The sequence below is a fragment of the Budorcas taxicolor genome, chromosome 9 (genome assembly GCF_023091745.1).
Source record: "Budorcas taxicolor isolate Tak-1 chromosome 9, Takin1.1, whole genome shotgun sequence".
NCBI lineage: Eukaryota > Metazoa > Chordata > Mammalia > Artiodactyla > Bovidae > Budorcas > Budorcas taxicolor.
The window spans coordinates 15,799,255-15,816,249 of record NC_068918.1 but is presented as its reverse complement, the minus strand read 5'-3'; the positions used below and the strand labels follow the sequence as shown (position 1 = coordinate 15,816,249).

Below are 16,995 nucleotides of genomic sequence, written 5' to 3'. Positions count from 1 at the left end.
GGGCAGGTAACGGGCGGTCAGGGTGACCGCGAGTGTCCGCCGAAATTCCTCCGGACCACCCGCCCTGCGCCGGACCAACTGCAGCGACTTTTATTGAAAAGAAAGAAAGGAAAGGAGAGAAACAAGAGGAGGGGCTCGAGAAGACGGGGAAAGCGTCCGTAGCCTGAAACCCCCCAGCGATCTGCCCCGGAGGGCGCGGAGCGAGCTGCCGTGGGGCCGGGCTTGCGCGCGGGCTCCGGGAGCCGAGGCGCGAGGGAGCCGGGACGCTCGGCCCCCGGCAGGAGCGGAGCGCGCCCGGCCTCTGGCGGCGGAGACCCGCCCAACTCGGGAGTCGGCCCCGGGGGGCGGGGAGGGGGGCACGAGGGGCGGGGTGGTCTCGCGGCCGCCGGACCTTCCACCTCCACACTCGCAGCCGGAGCGCGCCCACCTCTCCCCGAGAGAGCCGCCCTTCGGAGGGGTTCCACGGCGCCCGCAGTGCCTCCTCGGCTCCCCCCCGCCCCGGGCTCTCGTTCTCCCGCCTTCTTCGCCGCGTCCAGAGATGCTCCGCCGCAGACCCGGGACCCCTTAGGCGCCTCTTCCCGTGCCTCTGCCAAATCGCGACGCCTGTACTTTTCCAGCTCCCTCTTTCACTCTTGAAATTGAAAGTTATTGAGGTCGCTCGGGGTTGTTGCTCCAGCAGTTTCCTTCCCCGCCCCCAAGCTCCCCCCGCCCCCCGCAGCCGTCCCCCTCCCCCTCCCTCGCCCTGTCCCTCCCTCGCGGCCTCCCTCCTTCCCTCCCTCCACCAGTGGAGCCGCTCCTGCTTGCGAACGGCAGAAGCAGCTCGGGGTCTCTCCGCCGGCCCTTGGCCATGGCCGCGGTGCCCACGGCGCCCGCTCCCCTCCGCTCCCGGGACCCCTGCCGCTGCCTCCGCCACCTCTAAAGCCCGAGGGGCCGCCACCGTCGCCACCGCCCGCCCGGATCCCGCGCAGCCGCGGCGCACCATGCTACCTGCGGCCACCCTGGCGAGGCCGCTCGCTGCTTCTGGAACCCTCACTCGCGGCATTGACAGCCACCGCACCGGAGCCCCCGCAGCTCAGGGCTCGGACAGTTTGAAAGTACAATAGTTGGTTTCCCTGACCACCCGACCCCACTGCGTTTGCCATCCCGGCTCGCCTGTCGGATCTGAGTGGAGAAGTTGTCCGCAGCTGGGGTTAGCGCTTGCTCTCTCCATACGCCTAACACCTACGTGTATTTCTGAAACAGTCAATCTTAATTAACAATCAAAAGAAAAAAAAAAGGAGCAAAGGAAGGGAAACATTATTGGGTTACTATGCACTTGCGACTGATTTCTTGGTTTTTTATCATTTTGAACTTTATGGAATACATCGGCAGCCAAAACGCCTCCCGGGGAAGGCGCCAGCGAAGAAGTAAGTGCAGGCTTTTTTACGCATTTGCTCCCTCCCGCCGCGTTCACCTGTCGGGTCGCTTTTCCTTGACTTGAGTCGGCTCACAGCGGCGGCAGTCCTCCCACCCACACCCCACGCCTGGAGAGGAGGTAACAGTTTAGGGTCCGGTGGTTCACGCCTTCCTTTCGGCCGCTCCTCTCTTGCCCCGCATCTTCCTGGGTGCCATAGTCCGGCGGACCCGGCGCTCCTGTGCTTCCGGCGCCCGCATAACCGCAGGTTAGCGGAAAAGTTCGCTCCTTCGTTAAGACCAGCTCAGGGGATGTGTGCTTTCCTCGCAAGACTGGGACAGGAGCCTCCAGCCCCCGGGCGTCGCGGACGCCCGGCAGGCGGGATGCCCCTGACCCACTGAGTGCCCGCCGGGGGAGGCGCGGCCGCGGCGCCCGCTCACCTTGCGTCGCCGCCTCGCGTGGGGAGACCTCGCGGGGTCTTCCCTCGGCGCAGGGGTCGCGAAGAGCTCTCCCGCCCCTCGGGAAACCAAGAGCCAGCGCCTGCGCTGCCGCTACCCTCAACCACGCGCGAGTGGAACTGTAGGGCGCGCCGGGCGCTCTGGGTTCGCTTGCCTGCGCGCTGGCGGAGCCGCTCGGCGTACGCCTCGGGGGATCGCGAGAGATGCGGAGCCAGCCACTGGGAGCCAAGGGTGCCAGGTTTCCAGTGACAATCTTGCCTGTCACCCGGGAGGGCTTTTACCGTCTCAGGCCCTTTCAAGTGGGTTCCCGGGGGGCAGACACATACCGAGGATGGGGTTCCCCTAAAGACTCTGGCTCGCCTCCTCGCTTCCCCTTATCCTGACTCCAGTTACTCGGAAAGGTTGGCTGGTGTAGCCTTCCTAGGACTGTGCCATAGCTGGGATGAAACGGGTATCCCTAAGGGCACCTCCGTCGCGGCTTGGTCTGTTTCAAGGTGGAGTCTTCCATAGATGAGACAAACCCGAGAAAGGCACTTCTTGCTCTCGGGAAGCCTGGCGCGCTGGGCGCTCTGGCTTCTGTGCAGAAGTGGGGAGTCCCTTCTTCGCAGTTAGAGCCGGAGCGACCCGAGCTCCAGTGTAGGGAGCGCTGGCGGGGACCCGGAGGGAGAAAGCTTCCTGGGGCGCAGGGAACGAGGCTATTGCCTTGACCAACTCAGACCTCCGCCGCCCGGGAGTCAATGACGCTTGGCGGCGCCTGCTCCGGTGCGCAGAGCCAGCTCCCAGCGCTGGCCCGCGAAGCCCCTCGGGGTAAGCGTGGGTAACAGCGCAGAAGACACAGCATGGGCTTGTGTGAGATGGAGATTTAGTAATCGCTTCTCCGCCGCTTACTTGTGCCCTGTCCCTGGATGTGAGGGTCCCCTGAAAGCCCCCTTTGTGCCGCTTGCCTAAAGCAGACAAGGTCTGATTCACCTGAAAATTGTCTTTAAAAAACATAGCTGAGCCAAAGCTCCAGGGGCTCCTGCCCAGCCTCACTGCCTCTAGGATCGCGTAGCAAGGGGCAGGAAGGCCTAATCTAAACATGTCAGGGCATCCGATTTATTTTTCTTGGCCTCTGAATGGTTGTAGTCTTCAAAATCCTTCCACCTACTCTTCCACTCGAGCCTTGCGGCTGCCTCACGAAACAAATGGCTTGGGACTCGAGCCTTGCCCTAGTTCCTGGCAGTCCCCAGGTCCCCTTCTTGCAGAGTCCTGCTCGAGGGCACTGAGTCTCTCCCGCAGGTCGATGGCGAGAAAGAGAGATGCTAGGCGCAAGTGCAGCCTCCTGCCTTCCCATCCCATCTTCCAGCCAGTACCCCACCTGGGGTCCATGGCTCACACCCTTTTTCACCCTACCGAGGATCCCAAGGCCAGGAGCCCCACAGTTGCAAGGGAAGGACAGGGTCTTGCGTGTCAGAGTTGTCTCCGATTCCGGGGTGGGGGCGGGGGAGGGCTGTTTGCGATGAAAGGCATGGGCAAGAAAGCTGACCACCCATTGGTTCTCACTTCCCCAGCGAGGATAGCGGTGCAGGAAGCTGCCCAGTGGTGCTGCCCCAAGTCTTCTGAGAGCAGAGGGGGATGATGCACCTCTGGGCTTAAACTGGAGAGGATTTACAGAGTCTAAAGACGAGCTGCTTTTTGATCTGCCTTCATCGTCTCAAGGCCAAGTCAAAGGCGCCCTCTTGTTGTGCAGCGGGGATGAGAGACGAAGTGGGTGGAACTGTGTTGAAATTACGATTGTACTGTGGGTGTGGGGCCGGGAGAGAATTCCCCTAGCAGGGGATGCTCCTTGCTCCTTCACGCTTGAGTCTTGCCTTTGCTACTGGGGTTTGCTGGTGCAATTATGGGAGAGGGGCGACCCCTTGCGTTCTCTGAGGAGACAGATTCTCTTGGCAGGTGTAGCATGGGGCTTGTCCGGTTATTTTGAGAATGGGGAAAGGGTAAGAGGGTAAAGAGAGAGATTTGTTAAAAAATCCAGAAATTCAAGGTAAGATTGCATGTTCACATACTCATTGTTTGGAAAATCTCTGGGGAAAAAAGTTTTCTCAAGTAGAGACTGGGAAAAAGTTGTTTAAATGAAAAATAAGGTAGTAAAGGTATTCTAGAAAGAAACAGTCTTTCCTCTTTATTCTTCAAGAGACAATTAAGGTATTTAAGGGTATCCATTTTGTCCTTAGAGTTAAATAGCTTCACTATCCTAAACTTTAAAATCTTAACCAATGATAGAAAATTGAGGTGCAAAAACTATTTTTCAAAATTTTTAAAGCAGTCTCTTGAATGTTTTGGTGGAAAAGTTTCCTGCAAAAAAAAAAAAATTCATTTGCAGTGTTAAATATTATCAAATATAAGGAGCCATGACTAATCCTCAGATAATGGAGATAAAGGTGAAGGTGAAGTCGCTCAGCAACCCCGTGGACTGTAGCCTACCAGGCTCCTCCATCCAGGGGATTCTCCAGGCAAGAATACTGGAGTGGGTTGCCATTTCCTTCTCCAGGGGATCTTCCCGACCCAGGGATCGAACCCAGGTCTCCCGCATTGGAGGCAGATGCTTTAACCTCTGAGCCACCAGCGAAGCAGCTGTATCAATAATCCCAGTTTCCCTCAGGCAACTGGTATACCGTTTATCTCTACTTTGTTGTAAACTAGTTTCTTGTTTCCTTTTATAAAAGAAACATTTTAAACAGGAGTTTAAAAAATACTTATTGCGTTATGGATAAGGATCTGCCTGCAATGCAGGAGGTTTGGGTTCCAGCAGGGGTCAGGAAGGTCCCCTGAAGAAGGAAATGGCAACCCACTACAGTATTCTTGCCTGGAAAATCCCATAGACAGAGGAGCCCGGTGGGCTACAGTCCATAACATGACAAGAGTCAGACACAACTTAGCAACTGAACCACCACCGCCATGGCGTTATGGATGAAAAAATACCCATTAACTTTATTATCTACTTGGATTCATATACAGCTCCTAGAGTTGGCTAAGTTGAATTTACTTAAGATAAACATGGAATGCAATCCTCATTCAACCGTCCTCAACCAGAAATGTTTTCAGAGGATGTTACATAAAGAATCCTCAATCCAGTTTTAAAATCATTTCCCACTCAGCCTTTGCTACTTGATAGAGTTAGCTTCTGAATTCTAGATTATCTGCTAACAAAAGTAAAGGTTGTGTTTGCCATAATAACCGCAGTATCTTACAATTGCACCACACTTTTAACTTGAGTTACTTGCTGGGGACCCTATATAGCCACTTGAGGTATAGAGGCCGGTATTAATATACCCATTTTACAGGGAAAGAACCCAAGAAACAGAGGCTAAGTAATCTATACAAAGCTGTAAGATACTGAATGGAACTTGTCTCCTGCTATTATGCTATATGCTAATCCATGTCTGAGAGTAGATGTCAGGAGTATTAGATAATAAATCTGATTATCTCCAAACCATCATTTCTCCTGTGTTTGGAGAATAAGCTCTTATGGTTGACTGGACGTTTTTGAACTGTTCTTTCTATATATTATACATTAATGATCGGTGTCAAAGAGTTAAATACCTGATAGTTTGCTAAGTATAATATATTATTTGGTTATTAGGAAGACATTGTAGGTTCATATTATGCCAGAATACTATTGTGAGGAACAACAGATGCCATTATGGTATCCTTTTTATTTGATGCCATCTATTAATTCATTTTTAATTGCTTAGATCCCAGGTAGATCCAGATTTTGACAAGCCATTGTATGCATAATAATTACCAAGCTCCCATTGCACAATCTATAAAATTTTTTTAAATATTTCATAAAGATGTTTGAAATAAAGGAGTAAGAACACAAGAAAAATTATTTTAATGGTGACAAACTGAAAAATGATGAATACAGTGGCCATTGCTCATGATATCTTGGTTGTTGAGCCATTCTCTGAAATTATGATACACTCTTGATGATTATATAACTAACTGGGAAAATAACAGGCTAACTGTAAGACAGAAAAGTTGTTCATTCTACTATACATTTTGTGATATTAATTTTGGATGAAAGTGTGTCTGGTTTGGATGTTGACTACAGTGCATTTTTTCACTTGTCTACTTTTGTTACCAGTCTACCTTGTTTTTGAGAGAAACACTGTTTAATGGATGGAGAGATGAGTAAAATTTGCTAGAGAAAATATATTCTGCAACATATTGTATGATATCTTCATAAATCAAAGCCCCAAATTCTTAAGTAAGCAGTGATGGCAACATCTAAATATAAGCAAAGATCTATTTTTGTGAATTCTAATTTAATCATTATTACACTATCAAAATTGTTTCTTAAAATATCTCTTTGTCGTACTATTTTAATCCTTCATCACTTCAATAGAATGATTTTACTAAGAGTATTATGATAGTTTTTAAATATTGTCTTTTTAGTCCCAAGTTATTCTATGTAAAGTCATTGACAATATAATAGGCATCAAATTGATCAATGTCATTACTTCAGTATTTTTTAAGCATGAAATACGAACAGCCTTTTAGCTTGTAAGTAAATAAGTTTTGTTCAATCGTTTCTCCATTAAATATTTCCTGGAATTTAATATTTTACAAGTTAGGTCCCCAGGAAGTGATGAATGGGGAATTACAATATGTAGTTAATTTTGATTTTCAAATTATGGAGAAACTCTCACCACACTACTGCAAAACAAGTTTATTAGTCATCTGATCACTTGAGGCTATTTCAATCTGAACAGAGATCTCCAGGTTGCTACTATTTCAAATATTTCTAGTTAAATGGTTAATCTTTTCTTTTAAAAAAATGCAATCATTCTTTTAAATTCTCTGTATTATTGATAGAATACTGTATGCTGTCAGATCCCTATGTAGAGGTAAGATGACATGACCCCTCTGCAATTACAAGAATAAACTGTCAAAAAATAAAACTATTCCACATACAACAGTTTTCTAAATCATCTTCCCCCTGCTTTATCTCTATCCAAATGTTTCATTTTGGACATTGTCCTAACCTCTCTTCCCACTTCCTTACTATTCACTCTCCCCAGCCCCCAAAACATTTTTTTCCAAGTAGTGAATTCTTGAAATGCCATCAGAGTGGGTATTATGTTTCATGAAATGTAAGAATCAACTTTGGTTACCATTAGGAAAACATCATTCAGTTTTGAGAGCATGGTAAGGATCATGTAAGACAGTGTGTTGAAATTATATGTTTTACTTGGTTAGGACTTTTTCTTCTCTGAACAGTGCATTGTACACTGGCATTTTTTTGAGAATGATCATTTGTAAAAGCATTGCATCATAAATTATATAGATTTTTTTTTTTGCCTTGCTTTTGATTTTGAGGAAAGGTGTGGGTTGCTTTTTTAATTGTGAATTTTTTCTTAAGGTTTAAAATGATTGGATTTATCTTAAATTTACCGTATGTTGGCCAACCTAGTACCTTTGAAATGCTTTGTAGCTATATCTTAGCAAACATATAGCAGAGAAACATATAAAGTAAAAAATACATATCTGTAAAAGATGCTGTCCATTTTTTCTATTTATTTAGTTCTGTCCATCGATCTTTCCATTCAGGGTTATTACTAGTATTCTGATTAAAGTAGTTATCCAACACTGCTGAAAAGAATGGAATGTTCCATTCTCAAGGATGGTAGAGGTGCTGACGATACCACTGAGTATTAAGAAATCCCACTTTCTGCTCTGAGGGTATTTCAACAACATGAAACTTTTAAGCAAAAGGCCTGAATTCTTTTTACCTAACTTCTCTTCCCACTTCCTCACTATTCACAATTATTCAAACCATAAAAAGTTTGAATAATTTCAAAAACTCATTTTAAAAAAGACATGTTTGCAGGTGCCTCTTATCTGATAAGAATGTTTCTGCCTTATTTGTAATCTTGGCAAGGGTGCTAGTTACCATCTGCTGTCACTAAAATTCTTCTGAAAGTTTTTAAAGAAAATTTAATGGTACTAAAGGATATGATTGCCTAATTAAATACATATTTAATAGCCTTTAACTCTCTTTATGCTTTATGCCTTGTGCAAGTATCCAACCCAGTCTTCAAATTGCTACTTTATTAGGCTTCCCTCTGACCTGAATAATTTGATGGATAACAGCAAACATACATAAATCCATGGTAGAGACGGAGACCTAAGACATCACTGAGGGAGAATAAGACTGAGAAGTAGAAGACCTGGGTCCTAGGTCCAGCGCTGCTTGTGATATCTGAATATCCCAGGCAAGCCCTTATACCACACAAAGCTTCAGCTCCTCATCTGTGAAGTGAGGGGGTTGGTTAAAAATTTAGAGCTAAATGATTCTTATAGTCTCTTCAACCTTTAATCTTTTGGTATAAGAGCATGAAGCATGAGCAGAAGTGGGGAGTTATTTCTTCTAAACTTAGCTATCTTATTTAACTAAGTTTAGTAGATGATGAATATAAATGAATATAAGAAGTATTCATTTGATTTCAGTTCAGTTCAGTTCAGTCGCTCAGTCGTGTCCAACTCTTTGCGACCCCATGAATCACAGCTCGCCAGGCCTCCCTGTCCATCACCAACTCCCGGAGTTCACTCAGACTCACGTCCATCGAGTCAGTGATGCCATCCAGCCATCTCATCCTCTGTCGTCCCCTTCTCATCCTGCCCCCAATCCCTCCCAGCATCAGAGTCTTTTCCAGTGAGTCAACTCTTTGCATGAGGTGGCCAAAGTACTGGAGTTTCAGCTTTAGCATCATTCCTTCCAAAGAAATCCCAGGGCTGATCTCCTTCAGAATGGACTGGTTGGATCTCCTTGCAGTCCAAGGGACTCTCAGGAGTCTTCTCCAACACCACAGTTCAAAAGCATCAATTCTTCGGCACTCAGCCTTCTTCACAGTCCAACTCTCACATCCATACATGACCACAGTCCAACTCTCACATCCACGACATGGCCACTGGAAAAGCCCATCTATGTAGCACATGAACTGCTTCTGCAACATGCCCACCGAGTAATTGTCTAGCCTCAGTAACAACCAGTTAGGTTGTCCATCCTTGACTAGATGGACCTCTGTTGGCAAAGTAATATCTCTGCTTTTCAATATGCTATCTAGGTTGGTCATAACTCTTCTTCCAAGGAGTAAGTGTCTTTTAATTTCATGGCTGAAGTCACCATCTGCAGTGATTTTGTAACTTCATCATATAAAGATTAATAAGTAACTTATCAACATAGAGACTGAATTAATTATGATATCCCACACTTCCCCCGCCCCCATCACAATTTCTAGTGCCAGAAGACTATAACCATAGCATCAGTCCACACACTCCATCTTCAGCAAATTCATTTTGTCCTTAGACATAAGAGTCACAGGGAACTGGTTTGGAATCCCAACCAGAGAGACGCTTCAGAACTCCCTTACATGTCAGGCTTTTAGAAGTGGCCTGTGCTGGGGGTGGAAGTGGCAATTACAGTGACCCAGGTTTAAGTGATAAGACCCTGTGTTATGACAGTGACTGAGCAGAGTGCGTATGAAGGGAAAAGAGGAAGAGAGCCTTGTTTGTCACCACACTTTGGAGTAAAAGGACTCAGATCTGGTGAGAAGCAAGGCACTTCATCTGGGCTTCCCTCGTGGCTCAGCTGGTAAGGAATCTGCCTGCAATGCGGGAGACCTGGGTTTTATTCATGGGTTGGGAAGATCCCCTGGATAAGGGAACGCTACCCACTTCAGTATTCTGGCCTGGAGAATTCCATGGACTGTATAGTCCATGGGGTTGCAAAGAGTCAGACACAACTGAGCCACTTTCACTCACTTCACTTTATCTGTTTTAAGGGGCTTGATATATCATTCTCAACATATGTGCCCTTTTTGTGCACATAAGAGAGCGGTCACTGGTATCAGGAGCTTTAATTTTACATTGCCAAGACTTCTAACTGAAAATCATTCTTGAAAGTCTCATCAACTGTGGCACTGTATTAGTTTGCCACAGATCTTAGGGGACCTAAAAAAGTTTATAGTAAGGGAAGATGTTTCCTTAAAGAGTAAAAGAGATTTTTTTATATCATTCCACTTGGATCTAGCATCTACTCATAGTATTCTACTTTCAAGCAGATTTTTCAAAGTACACTCTCTTAAAATAAGAAATTCTGCAGTGGGGAAGAAGGGAGGGAAGGATAGTTAGGGACTTTGGGATGCTCATGTACACACTGCTCTATTTAAGATGGGTAACCAACAAGGACCTACTGTATAGCACATGGAATTCTGCTCAATGTTACGTGGCAGCCTAGATGGGAGGGGAGTCTGGGGGAAAATGGATACATGTATATGTATGGCTGAATTCCTTCACTGTTCACCTGAAACTATCACAGCAGTGTTAATCGATTATATCCCAATAAAAAGTTTAAAAATAAAATTTAAAAAACACAAATTCTCAGAATGGATTGAAACTTGAAGAAATTCAGTCCATCTATGTAGCACATGAACTGCTTCTGCAACACGCCCACCGAGTAATTGTCTAGCCTCAGTAACAACCAGTTAGGGCTTCTCTGGTGGCTCAGACGGCGAAGAATCTGCCTGCAATGCAGGAGACCTGGATTCGATCCTTGGATTGGGAAGATCCCCTAGAGAAAGGAATGGCAACCCACTCCGGTGTTCTTGCCTGGAGAATCCCAAGGACGGAGGAGCTTGGTTGGCTCCATGGGGCCGCAGAGTTGGACATGACTGAGTGGCTAACACTACTACTCAGTAACAACCAGGTCCCATGCCTTTGTTTGCTTCTCCTAGTCAAGTTGGGTCTTCTGTATCAGGAAGCAGGATATATTTTCTAGCATGCCTGTTCTGAGTAACTGACAGGGGCATGAGATTGAGATTTAGTTACCTTAAAACTTCTTTCTAAAATGAATACACAATAATTCAGTGCACCCTATTCACTCCCAAAAATTGCCCTTAGAAAACTAGCTGGTAAGCACATTTATAATTATACCCCAATACAAAGCACATTCCTGAGAGTAAGTGGTAAAGCAGCCCCCATTTTATAACCACATAATACAAGCCACCACCACACAATATAAAATCACATAATTTGTGAAATGCTTATTTTAGAACACCCTTTTCTTAACATATGCTTGATTAGCTGGTAAGAAAAAGAGCAGCTATTTTCCCATTGTTATGTACCCTCATACAATGGGACTGCACATATGTGAACACGGTCATCTCGTCAAAGGCTGTCCTGTAAGAAGAGGCAGAGTCAGTCACATTTAGATAAGAAGAGGTGAAATGTTATGACAAAGTGTGTATAGATACCTTGTGGCAGCTATGGTTTTATAGTTCTCAGAACCACTGTTATATTCACATGCATCTGTCTGAATGTGCATTTGTATTTATTTATTAAAGTGAGTGATGTGACGATGATGATTTTAATAGGTGCTGTGTTCTAACCACGTGTGGGTGCCAGACTCTGCCCTTGATGCTTTTGCAAATATTGTCTCACTGAGTGCTCACACTTAACCTGTAAGACAGGTGCCAATACTCTCGTATCAGTTGCCTGAGGTCACTTGGGTAAGATGTGGTACCTGGGATTCCAGCCCAGGACTGACTTCAAAGCTCATGGCCTTCCCTGATTTTTCCATGTCACTTCAGCTGTTGGGATTGGCGTACTTGAAGCAATCATGGCAGGGGATGGGACGGGGGCTCTCAAACCCTACCCTACTTTTTTTCTTTCCCTTACTCTCATTGCTTAGTATCTCTTCCTCCTCATTTAACAAACCACAAGCCTTCTTCAGACTTTTACTCCAGAGGTTGCTTCTGGTATTCTAATACTCTTTCCCGCATCTCTTTCCTTTCTTGGTTGTTTTTCCTCTCCTTTCTTAAACCTGCCCTACTGATAGTTTTTAAACATAGAAAGTTGCCTAGAAGCAATAGAATAGCACAGTTTATATGAAGTACTTGAAGATTATTCTTCCCATCTATGGTGTGCAATTCAAGAGAAGACTAACTAAGGCATGAGAATGTGGGCAAAGTCTGTAATTTTGCAGTTAAATATCAAAATCGTTCTATGTAATTTATAACCACAATAGATATTTCACTGGCTAGTGTTTGTTATCCAGAAAAGTTATCTTTATGGTGCTTCATAAAATCTCTTATTTATATTCCTTTTACCATGAGCATTAACAGTAACCTCCACCCTGAATTCTTGCTTTATGGGCCTTGGTACAGTGATTTTCTACCCTAACTTCAAATTAGAATCACCTGGGGAATCTAAAAAAAAAAAAAAGTCAGGCTCCACCCTAGACCAGATACAACCATCTCTGGGGATGGGACCTGGACATCTGCACTTTCGAAAGCAATCCTGGTGATGCTAAGATGCAGTCAAAACTGAAAAGTTCTATGGAAACCTTCATCTGAGGATAACACTGACAGCTCAACAATTTGAAAACAATGCCCATTTCTTGAGAGCTAGACAAACAAAATAGACTTGTAGGGATTATGTTAAGAGATGAGATCTGTGTCACGGAACAGATAGTAGTTTTAAAATGTAAAGCATTTGTTTATCTGATAGCCCCAGATTGTTAATCAGGTGAGTCCTGTTTAAACTTGTGGCACTGACTGGTGCAGCCAAGATCATGTGATTTAGAATTGTCTTGTTCAGAGAGTCGAAGGAGAGATAGCAGAGTGCACACAGTGGGGCATGATGGAGGGCGTAACAGACACTGCTGTTGGTTTCCCTGACGGGAGCCTTGCTGCCAAGAGAAGTGGATTCAGGAGTCAGGGTGCTTGCTGGTGAACTACAGCAGGGGTGAGGGAGGCAGTTAATAGGATGGAAGATGAGGCATCAGCCATACCAAAGATGTTTTTTCAGAGCTACAGAATCATAAACAACTGTTTTCATGTATTACCAGATGATTGTGCCCTAGAGTCCTCTTTGTTTTCAGGAAAAGCGAAATGGTTAGGAAATAGCCTCTAATAAGAAATAAACATCTTTTTCTTTTATGATTTCTACAATTCCTGACTAACTTTAGATTGACTGCTACTGGTGATCAATGAAACTACTATAAACTGCACAGTTTTAACTCCATCTTAGTGGGTGAAGTTTTGCAGTAAGTTGTTTATTCTTGAATTTGCTGTTCTTACTTCCCCCCTAATGTGCTCTTCTTCAAGTGGTTATCTTTATTAAATCTTGTTTATTATTATTTTCTAGCCCATGAACGATGTTCAGACCTTGCCATAAACCAGGGAAAACTCCATGTAAAAGTGAAGTGGAAGTCTGGGCTTCCTGTCAGACTTAATTCTGCTTGTTAAGGGGGCTCCTTGGGAGAATTTGGGTTCCAGGGAGTCACTAGGCCAAATCCCAATAACCACAATTGCCAAAAGCAATTAGACTGAGGAAAGCCAGGCTTTGGGGGCAGAGGGTCATCACAGCACGCTTGAGCCGTTGCTCCGTGGTCAGACCTAGTTACTTGTCCCTGGGGATTGGGAGCAATCATGAGTTACAGGCAGCAGGAAGCCCACCAGAAAACAATGCTTTTCCACCAATTTTTTTCCTCAATAGGTTATTCACGCTACGCATGCACGAGATGGAAACATGCCGCCAGTATACGTGCCCAGTGCAAATCACGGTCATCTTATAAACCACCTTCTGCCTGCATGAGGGCAAACCACACATACAGAGCTCCAGCTGCCACCACTGCAAGCCCTCCTCCTCCCTTCCTGAGTAGATAAAAAGAACTCAAGGAATGCCGCCTGAGTCTTTGTACAAGAGGTGTCCGATTAGGATGGGGAGGGAAGGGAAAGGAGCTTTGTAAACATCCTAAGGTCAATTTAGATATAACATTACTGAAGTAATATTTGGAAATAAGAAAATAGAAGTACATTACACAGGATAGGAGCTCTAAAACCTCTAGAGCTAGGAAAAGACCAAGAGCAAACTTAGGATTTCTTTTACTGAAAACAATACCATTTTGAGGTGTGGCGCTGTCAGTAGTTAAGTCAAAATTATTAAGAGCTAAGTGGTGCTCTAATTTTAAGCTCTCAATATGTTAGAAAGTAGAAGTTCTAGTGGTAAAGAACCTTCCTGTCAATGCAGAAGATGTAAGAGAAGTTGGTTTGATCCCTGGGTTGGGAAGATCCCCTGGAGGAGGGCATGGAAACCCACTCCAGTACTCCTGCCTGGAGAACCCCATGAACAAAGGCGCCTGGAAGGCTAGAGTCCACAGGGTCACAAAGAGTCAGGCGTGCCTGAAGCAACTTAGCATGGGAGAAGATTGTTAAACCTTTCTACAGGAAAATATTCAAGTAGCACATGTGTATTTATCCTGAATCATCTCAGTGAAAGTTCACCTTTGAAACTATTGGCATTGCCTCAAATACCCAGAAAGGTTATTCTGTCACCTCAAGTGGATCTTTAGTTGAACAAAGATACAGAGTCCCCAGTGATCAGTGTCCTAAATGTGGTAAGTCTGACATTCTTTTATGATTCAGAATGACGTCAGTATATTTCAGTACTCCTGTAATCTTAAACCTTAGACTCCTGTGACCTGAATCTCTCTTTGTTTAAACATGTGGATGGGTGATATTGCTTTTTTTAAATCCACAGAAAGGCAGGAAGTCAGATTGTTATTCTTGCCAGCCTTCTGTGGCAACTGGCAATCTCCAGGTAACACTGGGCAAGTAAACTCTGACCTTATGCCCTTTGCCAAAGAGTTATCATGATCTGCTATCAATATGATAGCAGTTTAGTGAAATCATGTATTTTATTTTCTTTGGTCTGAAATTTGACCATGAGCTGATTTAAGAATGGAAGAATCTTAACTTTTGGAAATTTAGCAGCAAAATGTGCTTACTTGTATCATACCTTTTGATGACATGTGGTTTCTGCCATTAAATACAAAAGATATAGACTAATATTGCCTGACTCTTGAGAGTCTTGAGAGACTCTTGAGAGTCCCTTGGACTGCAAGGAGATCCAACCAGTCCATCCTAAAGGAGATCAGTCCTGAGTGTCCATTGGAAGGACTGATGTTGAAGTTAAAACTCCAATACTTTGGCCACCTGATGCAAGAGCTGACTCCTTGGAAAAGACCCTGATGCTGGGAAAGATTGAAGGCAGGATGAGAAGGGGCCGACAGAGGATGAGATGGTTGGATGGCATTACTGACTCAATGGACATGAGTTTGAGTAAACTCTGGGAGTTGATGATGGACAGGGAGGCCTGGCGTGCTCCAGTCCATGGAGTCGCAAAGAGTTGGACACAACTGAGCGACTGAACTGAACCTGAACCTGAATGTTGCCTGGCCACAAACTAAAGGACCACATATTGAGCCGCTTCCCTGGTGGCTCAGACAGTAAAGAATCTGCCTGCAACGTGGGAGACTTGGGTTCAGTCCCTGGGTCAAGAAGACCCCCTGGAGAAGAGAATGGCCACCTACTCCAGTATTCTTGCCTGGAGAACCCAGTGGACAGAGGAGCCTGGTGGGCTACAGTCCATGGGGTCGCAAAGAGTCGGACACAACTAAGCAACTAACAGTTTGACTTTTCACTGAGTCCCTGAAGATTTGTCTCTTACAGATTTCAGTCTTATTTTCCAATGTATGACCTATTTGTTGATCTCAGTTTAAAAGGACCCTCATTACTATTAGGTAACAAGAAGTAAAGCCCAAAGGTAGTGTCCTTAAGCCCCTCCGGTCTCAATTCACACTCAATTGATGCCAATATTAAGATGTTAACTTGTAGCCCCCTCCACAAAGACTAAGGTAATTTAAAATAGGCAGTGTCTCCTGTAGCATATTTCTAAGACATCCATCCAGCATTCCAGTTCTGTCCAGAGCTTGATGTAAATCCAAGCTTTTAACATAGATCAGTGGGATTCCCTTGGAAGCCAGCTAGACTTGCAGGATCATGTCGATGCATTCTTGGCCCTAGTACAATCAATGGCATGCACCGTTCTCCCGAGCATGGAGCCTCCAGAAGCCGGCCCTAATTCGAATGTGTTTGCAGACGTGTGAGCATTATGTGCCCATACCTCAACATTTAATTTCCAATAGAATAAGGGAGATTTCCAGCAAGAGTAGCTCTAGACCATCTCAGGCTGCTTCCACTGTTTTCAGTACCCACATGGACATCTCATTGACTTTCTCGAATTCATTGTCAACTGTTTGCCTTTGAACTTAATAAACTGCCCATACTATAATGGCATGCTTACAAACCTAGAAACCTTTGTGGAATCATTTTTTAACCAAACTACTTCATTCATAGACTTTGGGGGCAGAAATACCATCATTCACCAGATAAGAACACATTTCAAGTGAAAATTGCTGAGATTTTCCTGTGCAGGATATTTTCTCTGCCCTTTCTAGCCCAAACTTACTTCCTCATCCACTCCTTAAATTCTAAACCATCACTAAGATGAGTCGAATAGCCTTAATTTTAGGCTCTTCCAAAGAAAAAACAAACACACAGACAGCGGAGTTAATTTATAAAACACTGCTACATTTATCTTGGCAGGTTTCACTTCTCTCCTGTCTAACTCTTGCATGCTGACTCTCTCGCCTAGCAATTCATGGAGGGAACAAGACATTTCTATATATTAAAGCACCTTAAGGGCCATTGCATAAAATGATTTCAATGTTTCTTCACACTTCCTGTACAAGATTCTTTCGTCATACACTTTTTTTTTTTTTTTTTTGCTATGTCTCTGAAACTTAAACCGTCCCTTTTACTTTAAACCTAAAGCCAATGAAGAACCGTTTTTACAAGAGCAATAAATGAAAGTGGCTGTTCAGATACTTCACTTGAATTGGTCTACACACTGAAGTACCTTTTTGTTAATACAAACCCCTCATGTTCCAGCAAGAAGCTTCCTGAAAATCTAGGACTGCTTCAGATTAGACAACCAAGGACCAGGAATCTCCCCTCCCCCTAACACCAGCTCCCTGCTCCTGGGAGTATGCCAGCAATTTTGCAGGATTCATTCTGACAACTGTTCTGGTGTAAATATTTAGAGAAATCCTTTCCATTAGAGATGAAACAAAGTGTAAGTAAGTGTTCCCGAATGATAGATCTTATTAATGTTTGCAACAACAAGCCTTATGCTATCTGATGCACAGATTCCAATATGGGACACTAGAGAAAAAGGTGAAGGGGGAAAAAAAAATCA

The 16,995-nt window shown here is 44.8% G+C and overlaps 1 protein-coding gene across 2 annotated transcripts in view; it reads left to right on the top strand.

Annotated features, from left to right (window-relative positions):
• The first annotated feature begins 812 nt into the window (after positions 1 to 812).
• RSPO3 (R-spondin 3) overlaps positions 813 to 16,995 on the top strand; it is a 95,120-nt gene continuing 78,937 nt past the window's right edge. For both annotated transcript variants that reach the window (XM_052645593.1, XM_052645594.1), the window contains exon 1: positions 813 to 1,406. In XM_052645593.1, coding sequence (XP_052501553.1) covers positions 1,310 to 1,406 — 97 coding nt within the window. In that variant the 5' untranslated portion in view covers positions 813 to 1,309. The remainder of the gene's footprint in view (positions 1,407 to 16,995) is intronic.